At 44.8% G+C, this 19,102-nt stretch overlaps 1 protein-coding gene across 2 annotated transcripts in view; it reads right to left on the bottom strand.

Moving 5' to 3' along the window:
* Positions 1-5,552: 5,552 nt before the first annotated feature.
* Positions 5,553-19,102, bottom strand: part of pard3ba (par-3 family cell polarity regulator beta a) — a 133,197-nt gene continuing 119,647 nt past the window's right edge. For both annotated transcript variants that reach the window (XM_087791725.1, XM_087791726.1), the window contains one exon: positions 5,553-6,186. In XM_087791725.1, coding sequence (XP_087647851.1) covers positions 5,940-6,186 — 247 coding nt within the window. In that variant the 3' untranslated portion in view covers positions 5,553-5,939. The remainder of the gene's footprint in view (positions 6,187-19,102) is intronic.

Here is a 19,102-nt window from a genome sequence, read left to right as displayed (position 1 = left end):
CGACAGATGTTCGTGTAATGATGCTGCCTGTGGAGTGAAGATGGGTTTTGAACACACAACCATCAAGGGGAACAGGGATCAGGTGAGACGGAGACACAGGTGACACGAATCAGGGGCGATCAGAGCAGGAGCACATTGAATCGATATCATTTGATATCTGTGACGCCTGGTCGTTGGGCAGGAGTGTATATTTATGGTTCTTCACTTCAGAGAAGAACAGCGTTCATGTGTCCTTTAATACGCTTTAGTCGCGAGCAGACAAATAACCACCAGAGAAGCCGGTTTCAGTTTACCCACATCACCATGTTAACAAACACTGTTTCTGACTTAACCCTTGTGTTATCTCAGGGTCAAGGTGACCCGGTGTCTAGAAAACAAATGTGTTTGAGGTATCCCTTGTGTTGTGTCTGGGTCAAGGTGACCCGATGTCCCAAAAACCAATGTGTTTGAGGTATCCCTTGTGTTGTCTCTCGGTCAAGGTGAACTGATTTGTTTTGTCGGCCTCCGGGTCACCTTGACCCTGGGATAACACAGGGTTAATACGATGTCAGACTCAGGCTGTAAAGCAGTGGTTTAATGTTTTCCATTTGCCTTGTTTTATTTTGTTGGTTCTTTTCCTGTTTGTGTCGACTCCCCCCTTGACAGACACAGCTAGGTGTGCACGGCCGGAGACGATAGATTCCCATATTTTTTCCAGTGAAAAGACATTTCTTGATCCGGAAGAAGCCACCAGGTCTCCTCACCAGGCTCTGTAGTCACTTCTTTCTTGCCCGTTTTTGACTTGGATCGTTTCCTGTTGTTCCTCTGGACAGTTCCTGATGTTATCAGCTCTTAAAGTTAGCTTTTCTTTATTTGCCAGTGAGATCCCAATCTCCAGCTGTGCCCTTGTATCCCATGTGATTGCTTCCCTTTAGGGTATGTTTTGGACTCGGAATGATATTGTGACTTAAAGACTGTTTGACTCAGTTTCTTATTGACTGTTGCTGCTCCTGGAACCTCTGTTTACTCACCCGTGACACCGGACGCCCTTCAATGGGTTCACAACGTTGCCTGGAAGTTTTGGGGAACAATCAAAAAAATCCTAACAGACGAACAAGAATAAAATCTTTCGGTACATTTATCATAGCCAGCAAAACATGAAGATTCAGAAATGTAAAAGAAAATATAATCTAAAGTTTTTGGATGCAAATAATGTTGACTTCCATGTGCAAATATATATTTTTTCATGCCAAAAGAGCTTCAAAAAACTTTAGGACTCCCCCCATCATGTGACCTCCTGCTCACATGGACGACCTTCATGACTTCTTGACACTCTCAGACTCTGACAAGCCTTGAAACAGAGTTATCCACGCTCAGAATCTTCTGACCGACAACCGCTCACACATCATGTGCAAAGACTTTAACCATCAAAATCTCTGTGGAATCCGGCGTTCCTGTCGCTGTCAGGTGACCTCTTGACCCCGGCCCCGCTGACCCCAACCCGGCCAGAGGAAACGCCCAGACCCGCCGCCGCGGCGGGCGCTTAATTAACGTCAGGAGATGTTAAATGAGCGCGAGAGTCTTAAACACGGCGCGAGGTGAAGCCGAGCACGAAACACGGCGCAGGAAATGAAATTATTTCCAATATCAGGCCCGACTGTGGGAATTCAATTTCACAGCTCGTGAACAATATCAAACAAACACGGCGGCTGAAGGAGCGGGTTCTGATGGCGGCGCAGGGTGAGGCGGGTGAAGGGCAGGCTAACTGCTCACGCTCACCCATAACACCAGCAATCTCCATATTTAGGCCGTTTAGAAGGAACATTAGCCAGCAGCTATTCCCTCGGTCTGTGTCAGGGCCCGGCGGGAGGAGGGGGGTTGGGGGGGTTTAATGAACTCTATAATTAAATAAGAAGCCGGTCCCGGGCCGACGGATCCACATCCATGAACACCTGACACGGGGCTGCAGGGAAACAAATAGCAGCAGGTGAAGGACGGCGGGACGGCGAGCGGCGAGCTGTGGAAACGGGCCTTTAATGAACCGGGGCAGGGGGAGAGAGTTTGGACCGGGTCAAAACCCGGACCTCGCCTTCAATCGCCGGTAAACAGTTTATCTTCCGTCCACAGCCGCCTGCTACGCCGCGGTCTTCTGGAGCTGTGCCGCGGAAAGATAAGGTTCCACTCCTGCCCTCCTGAGGAGCTGCGTTTGATTGACACATGCTAACAAGCCAAGGTGTGCGGAGGAGCGCCGGCGGAATGGCTGATGCTAAAACAGAACCAGGGGATTCTCTCTTCCACGTGCAGCTAATGACAATAGAGCGAGGGAACAGAGAGAGCTCTCAACTTTTTCACATTCATCCAGAGCAGAACATGCAGCGACACATTCTCTTAAGAGATCCTTGGATTCATTCGTCGCACTCGAGCAGAGAAGGTTTCTTTCATGAAGTGATACATGTCCAGAAGAAAACGTTCCATCACATGACACGGGGGGGGGGGGTTAGGAGAAGTTGCACGGAATTATTTCTTCGACTCAGATGGCGACCAGATCTGCGGGAGGAGCTGCTGGAGAAATATGCTCATGTGGTCCATGAAATCCCGTCTCAGATTCTGGTCTTCTTTCTGCGACGAACCACAAAGTGGAACCGGGACCAGAAGAACGTTTCAGTTTATACTCTGAAGCTAACAGGCACTTTCTCTCTCTGTTAGCATTATCTTCCACTCGAAGTGCGTGAGGAGGTTGATGTCCAGAACCAGGGGCTGAACTAAAGTCCTAGTTCACCCCCGGAATTAAAAATGTTCAAACGGACAAACTTAAAAACATCTAAATTCCTTTGTACTGCTCGTCTCTAACTAAGGGTGTTGGAAAATATTACCATGGCAACTTCCAGCCACTAGATGGCAGCACTCATTCCGTCCTCCGCAGCTAAATGAACGTTGAAATCCCGTGAGATCCTAGAGATGACTGAGGACGAGAGGATACAGTCGACTCTAGGATATTTAGAAGCTGATGTTTAGACATATTTGGATTTTAAAACAAATGAAAGTAGTTACAACTTAATCAAGAGTCGTGTGGTCTGTAAATTCAACACCAGTACTCGACAATACTACAAATATATGCTTGTTCATCATTGCCACTGTTTCGTGATATTGTATCCATCTTGTATTGAAGCCTTAACATGAAATATTGTTCTGAAAAAAGTGAAGAGCTATATATTAATTAATATTAATTTATTGTATCTTTCGCTAAGGACTTAAAGTGAAACTAATGTGTTAATCTAAGTGTCTCTTAAGTAGATGTTGTCTCTATTGTACTCATTAGTATGTGTCTGTTCGTAGAAAACTCTCTTTTCATTGAAATATTCAGATATCGAAAATGTGTTTAAGCCCCGCCCACTGAAAACACTGTTTTTCTGGAGATTAATTCAAGTTTACCATTACCACACCCACTCAGCTGTGCTTGGTCAAACATTGAGGTTTGTCACCTTGTGTCATCAATCCTGAAAGTCTCCACCACCAAGTGACTCGTTGTATAAACAAAGTGGGTGTGATTACAGCTGGCTGGAGGTGGAGTGAAGCCTATTACTAAATCATAATGGACTTTGCTCTCATAACCACTCGTTCGCCAAGATTTCAGACGGGGGAGAACTTTATAAAGTAATAAGTTCAAAACATCTTCATAATGAGAGAATTACTGCATCTTGGAGAGAAAGACTTCAACATTTGAAACATGTGAGTCTGGAGAGTTCGGTTTTCACATTAGTTTCCTTTTAGGTTCCTCTTATAACATTTGTTCAGGTCAAGTTGACAAAATATATTTTTTACTTCGCTCAAACTGTACACTTCTATGAGTGCACCTATAAACGTCATCTTACGACCACATCTGATTGAGTCTGGAGGTCAAAGGTCTCCAGATGTTGAGTCGTGAGCAGCACCACGTCATAAACGTGCAGCAGCGGCTCCACTTCACAGAAGTCCATTCAGTGTTGAAAGCACCTTCAGGGCTTTAGAGCCAAACTTCCTGTCTCCTTCAACGCCGAGGTCTACGCTGGTGCGACGCTCCGGCAGGAGAGGACAAGGAGCCATTGTGTGTCCCCCAAAAAATCAAACCTACGACTGACGCTGCGTGAGACCTGTGGTAGAATAAGAACCATCGTTGCTGTGACTTTTTTCAGTCAAAAAACATCCAAATATCACAATCAATTCCAAAACTTTTTTGTCGAACGTGTCAAAAAAGAATGAATGTCGACGCCCCCTGCTGGAGCATCATGGTCTCTCTGTATTCTCCACACAGCCGAGCGCTAATTAAACACTAACGGATTGAAAAAACCTCCTCACACACTAATTACGTCCCATTTCAAGACTAATTCCACCAATCAGCGCCATCTTTTTTCCTGAGAGAAGATTGGACGCTAATCTTTTCGCCACCTAATTGTTGCAGATGATTCAGTCTTTTTCTGACTCTTATCAGTCATCGCTGGGGGCAAACTCATCGCCGGGAAATTAGACGGAAAATAATGAGCAAGTGGAGAAGAAGCGATGAGTCATGCTGCTCTTACCCGTTTGTTGTGTTGCTGGACGGACGCGGAAACGCCGATGACCGTGGACCAGACCTTGTTCTAAAAAGCGGGTCAGCTTCTATAACACGATCACGGTAGCGTTAGTGATTCGTATTTGAGTGACAGAAAGAAACTGAAGCCTTTTCTCGGATCTTTAGAACCAGATGTTTCCAGTTCAGACGGATAAGAACAGCACTGGACCAAACCATATAGCTTAAGAAGATAGTAGTTTAACTAACTTTCAGAAAGTTGGTAACACAAACTAAAAAAACATCTGGGAAGTTATCTATAACCTATTGAGACCCAAACTTTTGTCTAGCGAGTGGTTTGTTTTCAGTAAATTTAGATCCTAGTATGACGACAATTGGGTCATTACTACGATCAAAAAACATTTTTGTTTTTATTAATATTAACAAAAAGCGGTGAAATTAGGATGACACGTGAAACTGATGTCGTACATGAACTTTTTCTGAAAGTTCTAATAAAATGTTTCAACTTATCGTTGTACAGCTGCTGTAGGAGTCTTTTGTTGACATTCCTGCCCTACTTTTTTATCTAAATGGGTGTTTTGTGGCAACATAACTACAACGTTGTGACTCTAAATCGAATAAATCTGATGAAAAAATGAAACTGGAAGTGTATACCTATGATTTTATGTACAAGGACTTAATGAATATTGATTATTTATCATCTTATTTGATTGCACTTTGTTATAATAGACTTTGTTGCTACTTCTGTCAACTGCGATGTGGTGACTGGAACCTTCATTTTCCTAAACAAATTTTCCCAAGTGATCAATAAAGTTTCATCCATTGATCTAAACTTTGAGGTGGTTCAACAGAAATATCGTCCATGTCAACATCTGGCTTCGTGAGCTGGTGTGAACCAGCGAACAAGACACTGAAAAGTGACATCAGTAGCTCTGACTCTTCGAGGTAACGATGTTTAAATACGATCATCAACAGGTGAGGTGAGCAGACGTTAATGTACTTAAGAAGTTTGGGCCACAAACAAAGATAATCTGAAAAATATTTAATGCAAAACATTTGTACAAAACAACACTCAGATAGTGGACATCATCATCTTCAACAGGAACCATCGTCGGTGCAAATACTCCAGGAATAAAATATTAAATTAATCCGCAGCACGTCTCGTGTGCAGACGTCATTTCCAGTAGTTTGACGGAAAACCTTTGGCTTTACAACAAAGAATCAAACAGCAGGAAGTGAATACTCTGGAGGGCCGAACTTCCTCTTCCTGTTGATTCACTTCCTGCATGTGTGAAGTCCTTCACGGTCATTATTTAGTAGCGCAGGAGGATGAAGTACGAGTCGGTAACTTCATTTTTAATCTGTAATTACAATATTATTATAGCTCTGTATAAACATAGGAATATGTCACGAGTTAAACTGCGTTGATCAGCGGGTTTTTCCGCCTCCCGTCGGGCTGGCGCTCTTCCTCGTAAACGTAGCGCTCAGGACTGCCGTAGCGCCCCCTGGCTGCCGGGTACCTCTCTGGACTGGTGTAGCGGCCCGGGCTGGCGCCCCTGCTGCCCGCCTCCGGGTGGTGGTGGCGCCCCGGTGCCCGGTTGGGGTCGCGGTGATGGCCGGTGGCGGCTCTGGAGTGGGTGGGGTAGTCGTAGGGGTCTCGTCTGAAACACAGAGCAGTTTGTGAGTTTAGGAGAGTCGGTGGGACTAGTTTGAAAGGAGATCCGGGCGCAACAGGATCACGTCTCGCTCACGACGTGGATGGAGAGATGCCAGGAGATAAGAGCTAATGCCTCCGTAAGCATATATGAGGATGTGTGTGAGACTCCAGGAATGTGTGTGTGTGTGTGTGTGTGTGTTGTCCCGGGGGTGTGTGGTAACGAGGCAGCCAGCTGGAAGTCTCCGGTTCCCCCCCCCCTCAGCTCGGGGTGATTAGAGGCTAAACCCCTGAGTAAGGCGACACGCGGAAAAAGAGAGGGAGACTTAAAAAAAGAGGAGAAAGTAATGAGAGAAAGAGAGGGGGTGCGGCGGAGGAGGGAGGTGAGGGTCCTCAACCTTTCACCGTTCAAATGTTTTCCATCCCATGCGTTGTTTCCAGAGCGAGCGAGAGAACAAGACGACGGTACAACAATCGCCAGGAGTCACATGACCCTGGACAAGGTGATGTCATCGCTCATGAACTTATGACCCCGTCAGACAAAAAAAACGAGTGACCCGAGCATTATTTGGGATAAATTCCATATGATCGACAAAACTGTGCATTTTTCTTCATTATGTCTAGAGTTGTTGGTCCATCGTTAAAAATAAAACAATCCCATTTCACATAGTCCCATAATGCATGGCAACAATGCTAGGCAACGGATATTTAATGAATTTATTCATTCCATTCTGTATGGAGACAGAGAAAGATAAATAAATGATTTAATTTCTGTTGTGTTGATTATTACTGTCTGAAAGTTGTTTTTCTTTCTGTTGAAAATAGGAAAAATGTTCTGTAAAGTCACATTAACATATTTACATACTAGACTCTTAACATGTCAACAAACTATTTCCATCTAGTTTAGACAAAATAAAGGTAAAGTAGTGAATACGAGTAAAACGAAAATCCATAACTTGCAAAAGTTGCAGAAACACAGCTCGGGGCTCCTGCTGATTCAGCATTATTTCTGAGATGCATTTTTCTACACTTGGTTCCTGCAGGTCCGTGGTGGAAGAAAGGTCGGGGAACTTGGCTCTAGAGGATACGTTTTCCTTCAGAGCAGCGTCGTTTTCTTTTCCAACACAAACTGGTCGGCCCGGCTTGATGCTGCACAGATATATTTAGCAACCACCGTTTTACAAGAAAAACAACCAGATACCAAAAACTCGACTTTTTGGTTTTATAACTTACGTCAACGTCTCCAAAAACCCAATGAAAGTGTTTATTTTGCTGATCTAAGCGATTAAGTGATCTTGCGGGCACGCGAGGGGGGGGGGGGGGTCGCAGGGACGACACCCGGGAGAGGGTCTCACTCGGGCCGTGGTCATAATTGTGGACGCAGACGAGAGGCCAGGAAAGTCCTGCAGCCTTGGTCTGAGCCCCGAGATTAGCCCGGCCCTTGTTCTTCCATCGTGTCCCTCCGTCTCGTCTGTCAGGCTCCGGGAGTCCGAGTCAGCACCTGTTGACTGGCCAATTAGAGCGAGTCACTCAGCGCAGATTAGGAAGTGTGTGTGTGTGAGTGTGTGTGTGTGTGTGTGTGTGTGTGTGTGAGTGAGTGTGTGCTGGAGCAGACGTCTCTGGAGGATATTTCTATATATGTGTGTGTCGGATCGGGAGTTGACCACCCAAAAAGAGAGCCGGGGTCCGAGCCACAGGTGGTTCTCAGGAATGAACAGCACCGCCTTGTCACTCAGCGGAGCAGGAAGGACGGAGCCGAGCACCGGGACCCCTGAGAGGAGTCCAGGGACGGAGGAGGTGAAGGGGAGTCAGCAGCAGAATCAGGAAGTGAGAGACGGAGGTCGACCTGCTCATTAATCCAGATTGAACGAGGAGAGGAGGAGGAACACCTGGATCTCAGGGCCACCCAAACACATCAGCCTTGTGACTCATTTCCTTTTGGAATATTCAGCTTTTTCTGTCTCTTTGTGAAGCAGCGACTCTTCCTCGCTCGTCACACACTTGTTCAAAGTCTCCATATCAGTTTCTGGATAGATTACATTTTTAGTTACAGGAAATATTAGCTTTAAAATGTCAAATATTTATTTGAATAAAGTTCCAGAGTTTGTGTCTAAAAGAAAAACATCAGTGAAACGTGAGAAATCTTAATCACATAAGAGGCTCAAATATTTGAGAAGTTTCACTGGAAGTTTGACAACAATAATCTCTCGTCCTTATCTTATCTTAAACACAGACATCTTTATCCGCCACAGTATCAACTTGGACACGGGAAAAGGAAATAATGTATTTAATTTCTGCTGGATTGATTAATCAAAAATTCCATTGTCGTCTTCATCGCAAATCTGGAAACACAAGTTTCTGATTCTGAGAGGTTTTATTTTGGAAAACCTCCTGCTGACTCTGATATATTATTATACTATTATTATAGATATATTTTAAAGACTTAATGTTTGGTCAAACCATTAAAATTGTTTTAGAATTTAATCAGTTCAGCATCAGACGTTCAACAAGTTAAGATCATAATTCATTTGTTACTTAAGGTCATAAAAAAGTATATTTTGAAAATCCATTTGATTAGAAACAAAAGTTCACCTATTGACCCATGAGTGAATCGATCAAAGGCTTGAGAGCGTCTACATGTGCTGCGTCCAGCTGTATGAGTTCGGGGGGACTAACAGGGGTCCACGGGCCTCAGCGACCCACAAAACCGTTCCTCATTCTTTTGGAGCCACACAGCTGGTTCTGCCAGCCCGGGAAGACGGATGGACCCGTAGGGCGAGCATGTGATCCGACCCGTATGGTCCGGACGAGCAACAAAGAGCTTTGATTTCACTTTTTAATTGGTGGAGCGCCGGCGCCGACAGGTAAGTGATGGAGCTCCGGCTCATGCTTTATCACCGGCCGTGATTTATCTCCCCGCGAGGATGAGACGTCATCTTCCGTCAGGAGCAACAAAGACACGACTTCTGCTGATCTGAGAACAGCTGATGACGACTGCAGTGTTCAGCTGTCGGGGAGATGTTGCTCACAGTCCTGAGGGCGGAGAGCGAATAAACCTGAGGAGACTCAAGTGTTCGACTTTTGAATGAAAATGATTGATTATTGTGGTTCACTTTTAAAAAAAAGGTTGTTTAAATTAAATACTCATTTCCAGGTTAACATACGTGTCCGTCCGATGAATAAAATGACATTCCTGATGATCCGTACAGACTTCAAATTGACGACTCAGCATGTGGCAAGTGAGACATCAGAACATCATCTTTGCTCTCCATCCATCATATAAGCTCTTTTTTTCTCCTCCTCCTCCTCCCTCCAGTTTTTCTATTCCGAGAAAATCATTCGGGGCGAATTATATTACATTTCTCGCTCCGCTGTCACATCTGACTCGTCTGGACCCGGACGGACAATCAAGCCCCGGCGGGCGAAGGTTCCGGACGCGTCCCCGCTGGTGTCCATTAGAGGCAGCGTGGAGGCGTGAGCCGCGGGGGGGCGGCGAGCGTGGAGACGTGTAATGACGCAGCATGTTACATCTGACACACACCTCGCTAACATCAGCAGCCCAGGATATCACGTCCATGATGGAGTGTGTGTGTGTGTGTGTGTGTGTGTGTGTGAGAAAGTATGGGGGGGGGGCTGGTATGATTACATGAGCCGCGGAAGACAAATCTGGAAGTGTGTCGTCCATCTGGGACTGTGAGTGTAGCTGAATGTGTATGATGGTTATGTGTGAGGGGAGTTATGAGGGATGGCAGAGGGGGGTGACTGCACCTGCCCCCCCCATCCCCCCTAGGAAACGGAAGGAAGAAATTAACCCCCCCCCACCCACTCACAAATTCCTCATTAACCCTCAGAGATCCGTCCAGAACAGTCCTGGAGAGCCGTGCACGGAGCAGCTGGAAATCAAACTTCAACATGAGTGTGTTTGTCTGTGTGTGTGTGTGTGTGTGTGTGTGTGTGTGTGTGTGTGTGGGTACGTGCATCTGTGTGTGTGCATTTCAATGGGTATGTCAGTGTGTGTCTTTGTGTGTATCTGTATGTGTGTGCATGTGTTTGTCTGTGTGTGTTTGTGTGTGTTTGTCTGTGTGTGTTTTTTGTGTGTATCTGTGTTTGTCTTTATGCGTCTTTGAGCGTGTCTCTGTATGTATAGTTGTACGTCCGTGTGTGGTTGTTTGTGAGTCTGTGTGTGTCTATGAGTGTCTGTGTTTGTCTTTATGTGTCTATGTCGTGCCTCTATATGTGTAGTTGTATGTCTGTGTGTGGCTGTTTGTGAGTCTGTGTCTATGAGTGCATTTTTGTTTTTTCTGTGTGCGTTTGCATGCGTGTGTCTGTGTGTGTCTGTGTTTGTCTTTATGTGTCTTTGAGCGTGTCTCTGTATGTGTAGTTGTGCGTCCATATGTGGCTGTTTGTGAGTCTGTGTGTCTATGAGTGCATTTGTTTGTCTGTGTGCGTTTGCGTGTGTGTGTCTGTGTTTGTCTTTATGTGTCTTTGAGCGTGTCTCTGTATGTGTAGTTGTGCGTCCATGTGTGGCTGTTTGTGAGTCTGTGTGTCTATGAGTGCATTTGTTTGTCTGTGTGCGTTTGCGTGTGTGTGTCTGTGTTTGTCTTTATGTGTCTTTGAGCGTGTCTCTGTATGTGTAGTTGTGCGTCCATATGTGGCTGTTTGTGAGTCTGTGTGTCTATGAGTGCATTTGTTTGTCTGTGTGCGTTTGCGTGTGTGTGTCTGTGTTTGTCTTTATGTGTCTTTGAGCGTGTCTCTGTATGTGTAGTTGTACGTCCGTGTGTGGTTGTTTGTGAGTCTGTGTGTGTCTATGAGTGCATGCGTTTGTCTGTGTGCGTTTGCGTGTGTGTGTCTGTGTTTGTCTTTATGGTTCTTTGAGCATGTCTTTGTACGTGTAGTTGCATGTGTGCATGTCTGTCTGTGTGCCTTTGTGAGTGTGTGCTTGTTTCTTTGTGTGTGTGCTTGTGTCGTTCATGTGTGTGCGTTTGTCCATGCCCATTTGTGTGTGGGTGTCTGCGCTTGTCTGTACAGTTCATATGTGTGTCTGCAGGTGAATGTGTGTGTATGTGTGCATGTGTGTTTTGTCCCACAGTGGATCCTGACCTGAAAAGATGGGAGCACGGGTCAGATCTGGTCGGTGATCTTGACGCGACTGGAGACTTGACTTGTACTTGACACTAACTGGCAGCTGCTGATCTTATTACCAACAGTTGCCATCAGCAGCTGACTGGAGAGTCCACTCGTCTCCTGAAACCTCAAGTGTCAATCACTGCCGTCTTCAGGCCGCTTCCAAGTCAACATCCAAAACCCAAGATCCAAGCTTTAAGGAGACGAGAAGTGCAAAGAGTTCCGAGGAGGAAACATCATCGTGGAAGAGCTTCTCTTTGACCTTTGACCTTTTAACCTCTTCATTAAAGGCCATTTAAACACAACACAGCCGCCGCATCAGAGTAATTTGGACAAATGGAGTTTGCATAATGAATGAATTAATGACTTTCCGAAGACAAGCGGAACAAGCAGCTGCATATGTAGACACATCTGGCAGGTACATCTTCACCTGCTTGTCAAGTGCTATGAATCCCATGTATGAGGCGTTTACATGCAGCAGCAGCCGCTCGCTGACACTCGTCAAAACCACACAGCTGAACCGCCAGAAGCCGATTTTAACGCTTCCGTTTACCCAATTAGGCGTGTTGTTTTTATCTGCAGTGGGAAAGCAGCAGCCAGAACGTAAGAGGACATGTATGACAAGTCAACACAGCATCATGTCAGACGGTGAAATCCTTCCTACAGCTTCGTTCTCGCGTCCCCCGGTGGATATTGATGCACCTGTCGAGCCTTCATCACGAGACATACAGCTGTAACCTCTTCAGGCTCCTCTTCAACACTACCTTTATAGATGCCATTATGTGTGTGTACAAAAAGAAGATGATAGAGAAAACAAAATGAGCCAGGATCAGGTTTAGACATAAAAAGTTTCAAAGTAAAATGATAAAATTTGATTGAACAGATTTATTCTTTTGGATGCCGTTTCAAAAGAAATCCATTTCCAGAATAATAAATGATCCAACTCCAGTCATATATTAAGGTATTCACATCATTTGTTGACTGTTCTCCATTCAAAAAGTGATGAATTGCCAACAATGCAGTAAGTCCAGTAAATAAATCTGACAGAAAAGTGTCTCCAGGCGTCCATTTAGCAGATGTTTATCACAATAACTGATAATTGTGTGAATAAATAAAGAAAATATTCAACTTAAGTGAGTTTAAATTTAGGATGAACAAACCATGATACATTTCTAAGTTTACATGGTAGCACAATGATTTGGAAGCTCCTTGTCACCTCATTCGAACTTTGACCTCTGAGCTACCGTGACACAGACGCCCAGTGAGCAACAGCTACGTTATCCCTGTTTTCCTACTTCCCTTAATTATCAAACACTCATCAAACCAAAACACTGTTTGTCCATGAGAAGCACTCACTTGTTACACGGGTTGTCCAGATTCCTCCGTGTCAAAACTCACCGCACCGAACCCGTCGGGGAGTTAATTGGCTGGTGTGGTGGACAGAACCCAGACGTGGGCTCCTGGAGAGATCTGGACCAAGCCGGCTAATCAAAGCCGTGTCAACAGCAGCGGTGGAAGCTGAAGCTCTCACTTTGACACGTGTGCCTCAGCCCGGCTGAAGGGACCGTGTTAACAGGGGTGCAACAAGGAGGTGAGCGGAGGTGTGTGATGTCAGTGGCCACATCCAGGTGGTGAAGAAAAACAACAAGAATCATCGGTCAGTGGAATGTGTGGCTAAATTAAGTAAGCTCAAAAAATCTTGACAAGCTATAGGAACCTGTGGGTAAGGTTTATAGCAACTGTACCTGCTTATTCGGGGGCATTATTATCAGCTTGGAGACCCAGACGTTCCTCCCCCGGGTTACATCGTCCAGCTCTTTCTGGTGGACCCCAAGGCAGTCAACTCTACTCAACTCAACTGTACCCGCTTTTTGGTGCGTTTCCACAGACGATATACGTCAAAAACAAAAGGATGTGTACGATATTTCGGTATGAAAAGTATTTCCGTGGTAGATACGACCGGTGTAAACACAATCAGAGTTGAGTCGAGTCATGTTGAGTAGGGCTAGAACTCTCTCCACTACTCAGACCTCAGGGGTCAAACTGGTTCAGAAAGGGGCTGATATGGTGCAGGTTTTTCATTCAACTGGTCAAGCACATATAGTTGAACCAATTAGGTTCTTGAAGACAGTATCAGTTGACTGTCAGTAAGAAGACACCCGATTGGTGGGCGATTGACAAGTCTCCATATGGATTCCTGGCCCATTTATTCAAGACTCCAAATGTCAACCAGGTCCGTTTACATGCTACTGCAGGACATAAAGGAGATAGGTGGGAAACAGGAGGATGATCTAAACTGGTAACGGAGGCTAAATCGCTGTGGTAAACTATCAAAAATTGCTGGGAAAAGATGATTTTGAAGCAAGAAAAACAAACCTAGTCACGCTCAGAGTAGACCCCAAAAATGAGCTGCAAAACAATATTTCCCAGCAGCACGATCCTATAACAGTCGCGGTGGGGGGAACCTTTGAAAGGACTTTCTTCTCCCTCACATTCCTGGCGACAGATTCCTTCCAACACATTTGTGGAATGCACATAATGCAGTTGTTGATGACATTTTGCATTCTCATGGAGCTCGTGCGGGGCTTTTAGAGTTTATACCCTCTGTTTTATTTATGGAGCAATAATTGATGTGCCCGAGCGCAGACGTGGGCGACTGTGGGAAAGCAGGATGGAAGGGCTGCAGGGGAGACAAGACACGATGAGATGGAGGAGAAATATAAACAAAGAGACGGAGGGGCAGACGAAAGGATTGATGGAATCAGTGGAAAAATGCTGAAAATGTGAGGAGTGTAAACAGGTAGAGCTGCCTGTGTCTCAGCTGCTGAAGCCCCTTCATTTCCTACTTCTGATTCCATTACATTCCCCCACGTCTGGGCACTAACACCGTTAACGTGGCTCCGACACACCGCTGGGACCTTTCCCTTCATAAAAAGAGGCCTTTGGAATGAGAAGAGGGTCAGAGCACCTCTGGAAAAAGAAAACAAAATAATCTCAGGCCTGCTTCAAGTGCACTTCAAACAGCAAACAGATGGGTTCACCTCACCTTTTAAACCAATCACCTCAGCCCCTTGAACCACATCAGCAGCTGTCAGGAGAGGGAGGGGGCAATTTAGCTTTGGAAAAAAAAACCCTGGGACCTCTGGAGGACGGCAGAAATTAAATGAGTTATGGAAACAATAACTTTAACTGAGTTTGTGAGTTCTGAAAAAGTCGTTTAGCAGCTGGACGGCAGCATGAGGGCAGACGGTCCATCACTTGTGAAGCTTCCGCAAACAAGCTGACAATGTGGGACAGGTGTTGAGAAAACCCGTTAAAGGGCATTTCAAATGTGAAAAATCGACGGGTTAGGGCAGAAATGTGAGAAGTTACTCAAAATAAACAAACCCAGCCAGCCATGTAGCTCTGGAAGCTCTTTTCTAGTTGACAAACGCACAGAAGCAGAACTAAATAAGTCACTGCAACGTTTCCTCGTTCATTCTCCTACTCAACAGACGGCTTGGTGGAAGGACTTCTGATCCACAGCCTTTGTTCGTGGAATCATTAGACAGAGGCAAAACTTGGGTGAAAAGGGTTTAACTTTGGGAGACAAGCTGGAAAACTAAAGAGCGTTTAATTCCAGGAAGTCTGTGTCTTGCAGTGAGTGAACTTTTCGAGGAGGTCAGACGAGAGTCCTTTAGTGAATACTTGGCACATACCTGGGGATATTTAAAATTCCGAGGGTGTTCGAGGGGATGGCCTGTGACTTTTAAGAAGAGGAATAGAGGGCTTGCAGAGAGAACAAAATGTTCCATCACATTCTTGGATATGTGCATTCCAACATGATCTCAATGGACGTGTAAAACATCTCGCACTGAAGCTCAACTGAAGCAGTGAAAAAGATAGAAAAACCATGAACTTTCAGTTCCAATGAGCAAAGATCATAGACTGTAAACTGGTCGTAGTATGTGTGATATCAACTGCTACTAAAACATGGTCAATTTGCAGGCACGGCCATCTTGGAAACATAGTAATCCGGTTAAGTCAACTCCGGTTAAGAGTTCAGAGAGTCTGAATCATGACTGAAACCAACGGAATTAAGTTCAGGCTAAACAGGCTAAAACACGCTACACTGTCGAGTAAACAACGTCCCTTATGCTGCAAATTTGAGAAAATTGGATTATGATCAAAAGCGAAAATGTGAGAAAACTTATGACCCCCAGCACACTTTTAGCAGCAAGCCTCAAGTGGACACTCGATGAACTGCAACTCTGTGCGTTTTCTCTGGCTTTACAGATATTGTCCCTTTGACACCTTCCTTGTCAATAGCAGTAGCAATAGCATGCTTATGCTAACTGTAATCTATTCAAAATCTCCCTTCTGTTTTCTTTTTAAGGTTTTGATTTTGGTCTTGGTCACAGATAATTTTCAGCAGATGAAAGGAAAAAAAGTTTAGAAGAGTACCTGAGACCAATGGTTTAAGGTTTTTAAATTTGTACCTCGTCTATTGAGGCCCCAATCCTAATGTACCCGTATTGTCCACTGCTGTCCAAACATTATTGTTTCCCTAAAGCCTGACAGGACCTTTGGAGCCGTACTGACCATCAGCTGCACATTTATCAACCAATTATCAGCTAAAAAACGTGCCCCCCCCGCCCAATCTAGTCCCCTTGGGGGAGTGGGTGAGGGGTGCTGTGATTGGATAACCTGGGGCCGGGTCTCCCACCCATGACCTGCTGCTTTGAATTGGTAATGACGATAATATTCTCCTTATGGTCTGGCCTGTGTGTGCGTGTGCCGCCGCAAGCCCCGAGCGGCGAGTGTATCCAGCGGCTGAGCTTCACCCCAGAGTTAATGGTCGGTGAAGAGCGAGGCAGGAGCCAAAGTAACACTATCGGCCTCCCTGGGGGTGAAGAGCTCCACTCCGCCACTTCCAGCTCTCCATCCAAATCCTCTTTTGGAGACTTGGGTTCTCCAGTTGTCTGGCTCACAGTTGCCGCTGGCACCGAGTCCCAGAATGAAGTCCACTTTCTTTCCAACAACACTTCTGCTCCCTCGGGGCCTCCGACGCCGTTGATCCAAGAAGTGGGGAAACAGAAAGAGGATTTTACCGAGAACTGAGGGAACTTTCAGTCTGCTTTTGTTTTAATGAGAGCTCCTGACAGTGCTGAGTGCAGCCGACCAAGAAACCTTGTATTTGTAAACGGACAATCGCAGGCTGGTAATAGTATTACTGGCGCATAAATGTCATCTTTTGCCGTCCAACTCTAGCCACATCTTGTGTAGACACCTCACACCATCTGTTTAGCCATTAGATTACAACCAACAGAGAAGCAAGTACATTGATGGAGTGGCCTCGTTGCTAACCGTTTTCCTGCCGCGCAACAATGTTAAGGAGAGCATATGCTTCTGCGAACACCTACTTATAGTAATAAGCTAACGGTCTCTACACATCCCAGAAGTTCGGTCTATTCCGTTAATGAATGTGCATCATTAGGAGAAGACTGGAGGACCGGCGCGAAACAGCAACCCTGCAGGAGTTGGGACAGCAGCTATTCCGCTGGTAAACACAACATTTCGCCGTCGACATTAACATTTCTAACGTATGAAAGTGTCAGAAATCATCTACATCTTCACAAATCTCTCCCCTCCATCTGTGAGGTGTTTCTCGACATCTCCTGTGCCATCCACACACACTCGCGTCCCTCCAGCTGCAGCCACAGCCGGCTCCACACAAAGGCGGTCCAAATGTATGCTAATGAGAGCCAGGCCAATGGTGGAGCCACTCGTTTGGAGAGGAAATGGTTTCCAATAATGGTGGCCCCCGGGGGGATTTCGCACAAAGTTCAGCTTCACTTTGAAAAATGCATTCAATTCACTCCTGTGTCTGCTCTGCCTCCCTTTCTCCCGTTTCTCCTTGTGATGAATTAAAAAGAAAAGAAAAACATTACCGGAATACCCCCCCCTCCACACTCACACCCCACCCCCCCTCGCCTCTGCATTTATGCCGACAGGCTTTGCCAGAGTTTTTGAGGGATCGGGGAGGTGTGATTTATCTTTTCGAGAATCATCAGCCACGAGAACACAAACATGTGTTTGAATAGCGCTCAGAACAGATCTGGGACTTTCCCTCAGTTCCTCGCCGATATGAATTTTTCTTCCTTTCATCTCTCGCGGATCATCCCATCAAAACATAAATACGAAAACACGATCCTATCTGAAGCGCGACACATTAAAAACATACATTAAAGAGTCATTTGACACTAAAAGACGTTCTGAGCGGTGGCTTTTCAGATTCTTTTTTTCTTCTTTAAAGTAACATTTGAAAGTCAGATAATGGATACCTAAAAAAAACAAGTTTCTTTATAACTCTGATATCCTTATGTTTTGCTGGAAAGTAAATACTGCCTGTGGGTCACTAGAAAAATCACCCAACCAGCCCCAAAGTTCAGCCAATCATTGAATTAAAAATGGTCACATGAAAATGTAAATGTGTCCAACCAGGAGTGTGGAACCTGTCGTCTGAGGGACACTAACTCTAGGTGGGTGACTAAGTGTATATCTAGAATAAAAGAAAAGCAGCTATGACTTAAAAAAAACATTTGTGATGAAATAAACATTAAAATACTGTGTTATATTTCTTTATCTCAAGCTTGTTGTGATAAACGACTTTCTTAACTGCACTTAAATGTTAACTGAGAACCCAAAAACTACTGCTACACAAAAAAACACCTCAGCTGTTTTAAACACTTGGGGTAAAAAATGAGCCCCAACTAATGTCCAAAATTATACGCAGTCTGTGAATTGGTTGAAATTTTCCATTAGAGCACAGAATGATGACAACAAGCCAAAATCCTTTTACAAACAAATTACTGCAGCAATCAATTCCACACGTGTCAGTCAATTTTGGATGAAAAATGACAAAAAAAATATGAATTGGTTCTTAAATTGGATGCAGAATGTTGTGGTGGAAATGATGATTGACTAATTATTTACACAATAAATTGAAGACGGGGAACGGAAAGTTTAACTTTTTAACGGTGGGAATTTCTGTTTTTGGAGTTCTGGACTTTCTGTTTGGTTGCCTCACTCTTCTTCTCTCCTCCACTCCTTCTCCTGATGTCTGCGCTCCCTGGTGCCTGTCATATCAGGACGGCCAATAACCCGTGAAATGACTCCTCTCTCTTTCTCACACTCGTGCTCTCCATCCATGAGACGCCTTCTCTCCTTCATTTTTCCTGTCTCACATTCCTCACACAACTGTGTGCTTCATTTACCCAAAACATCATTAAAATGCCTTATTTTATTTGGAGTATGTGTGTGCATATATACGGCCATTTTAAGTTAGGAGCCGAGGTGATGGCAATAAAATGAGTCTGGTGGGTTGCAGGAGAGCAGGAACCAATAGATCTTGTGTTTTGACTACGTTGGGAAAAGTGCTTGTGAGAAACCCATAGAAACAAGAAGACATTTAATCATTTGACAAACAATAACACCTTCAACTTAAGTTACAAACACCTCAGTTTCTCTCTACATTTAAGATATGCACAAATACAGTACTAAATCATTTTGTCAAAAGAAGCCCACCATAGGAATCAACTTCATGTCATTATGACGTTTATTTTGAGCGACACTTTAAATCAAACATAAGCTCAACTTAGTCCGTCTACGTCATAAAATACACACCTAGAAGATATATAATCTCAACAACATCATAAATGTTGTATTTCCATCATTCCCATGAAATCTGGAATCCTCGTAAAATTCTACACTATGTGAGGGGCTTCATATAGCAAATATGCCTGTCAATCATTCTCTAA

This window comes from Callionymus lyra, chromosome 5 (genome assembly GCF_982586985.1).
Source record: "Callionymus lyra chromosome 5, fCalLyr1.hap1.1, whole genome shotgun sequence".
NCBI lineage: Eukaryota > Metazoa > Chordata > Actinopteri > Syngnathiformes > Callionymidae > Callionymus > Callionymus lyra.
This window is presented reverse-complemented; position numbering and strand designations above follow the sequence as displayed.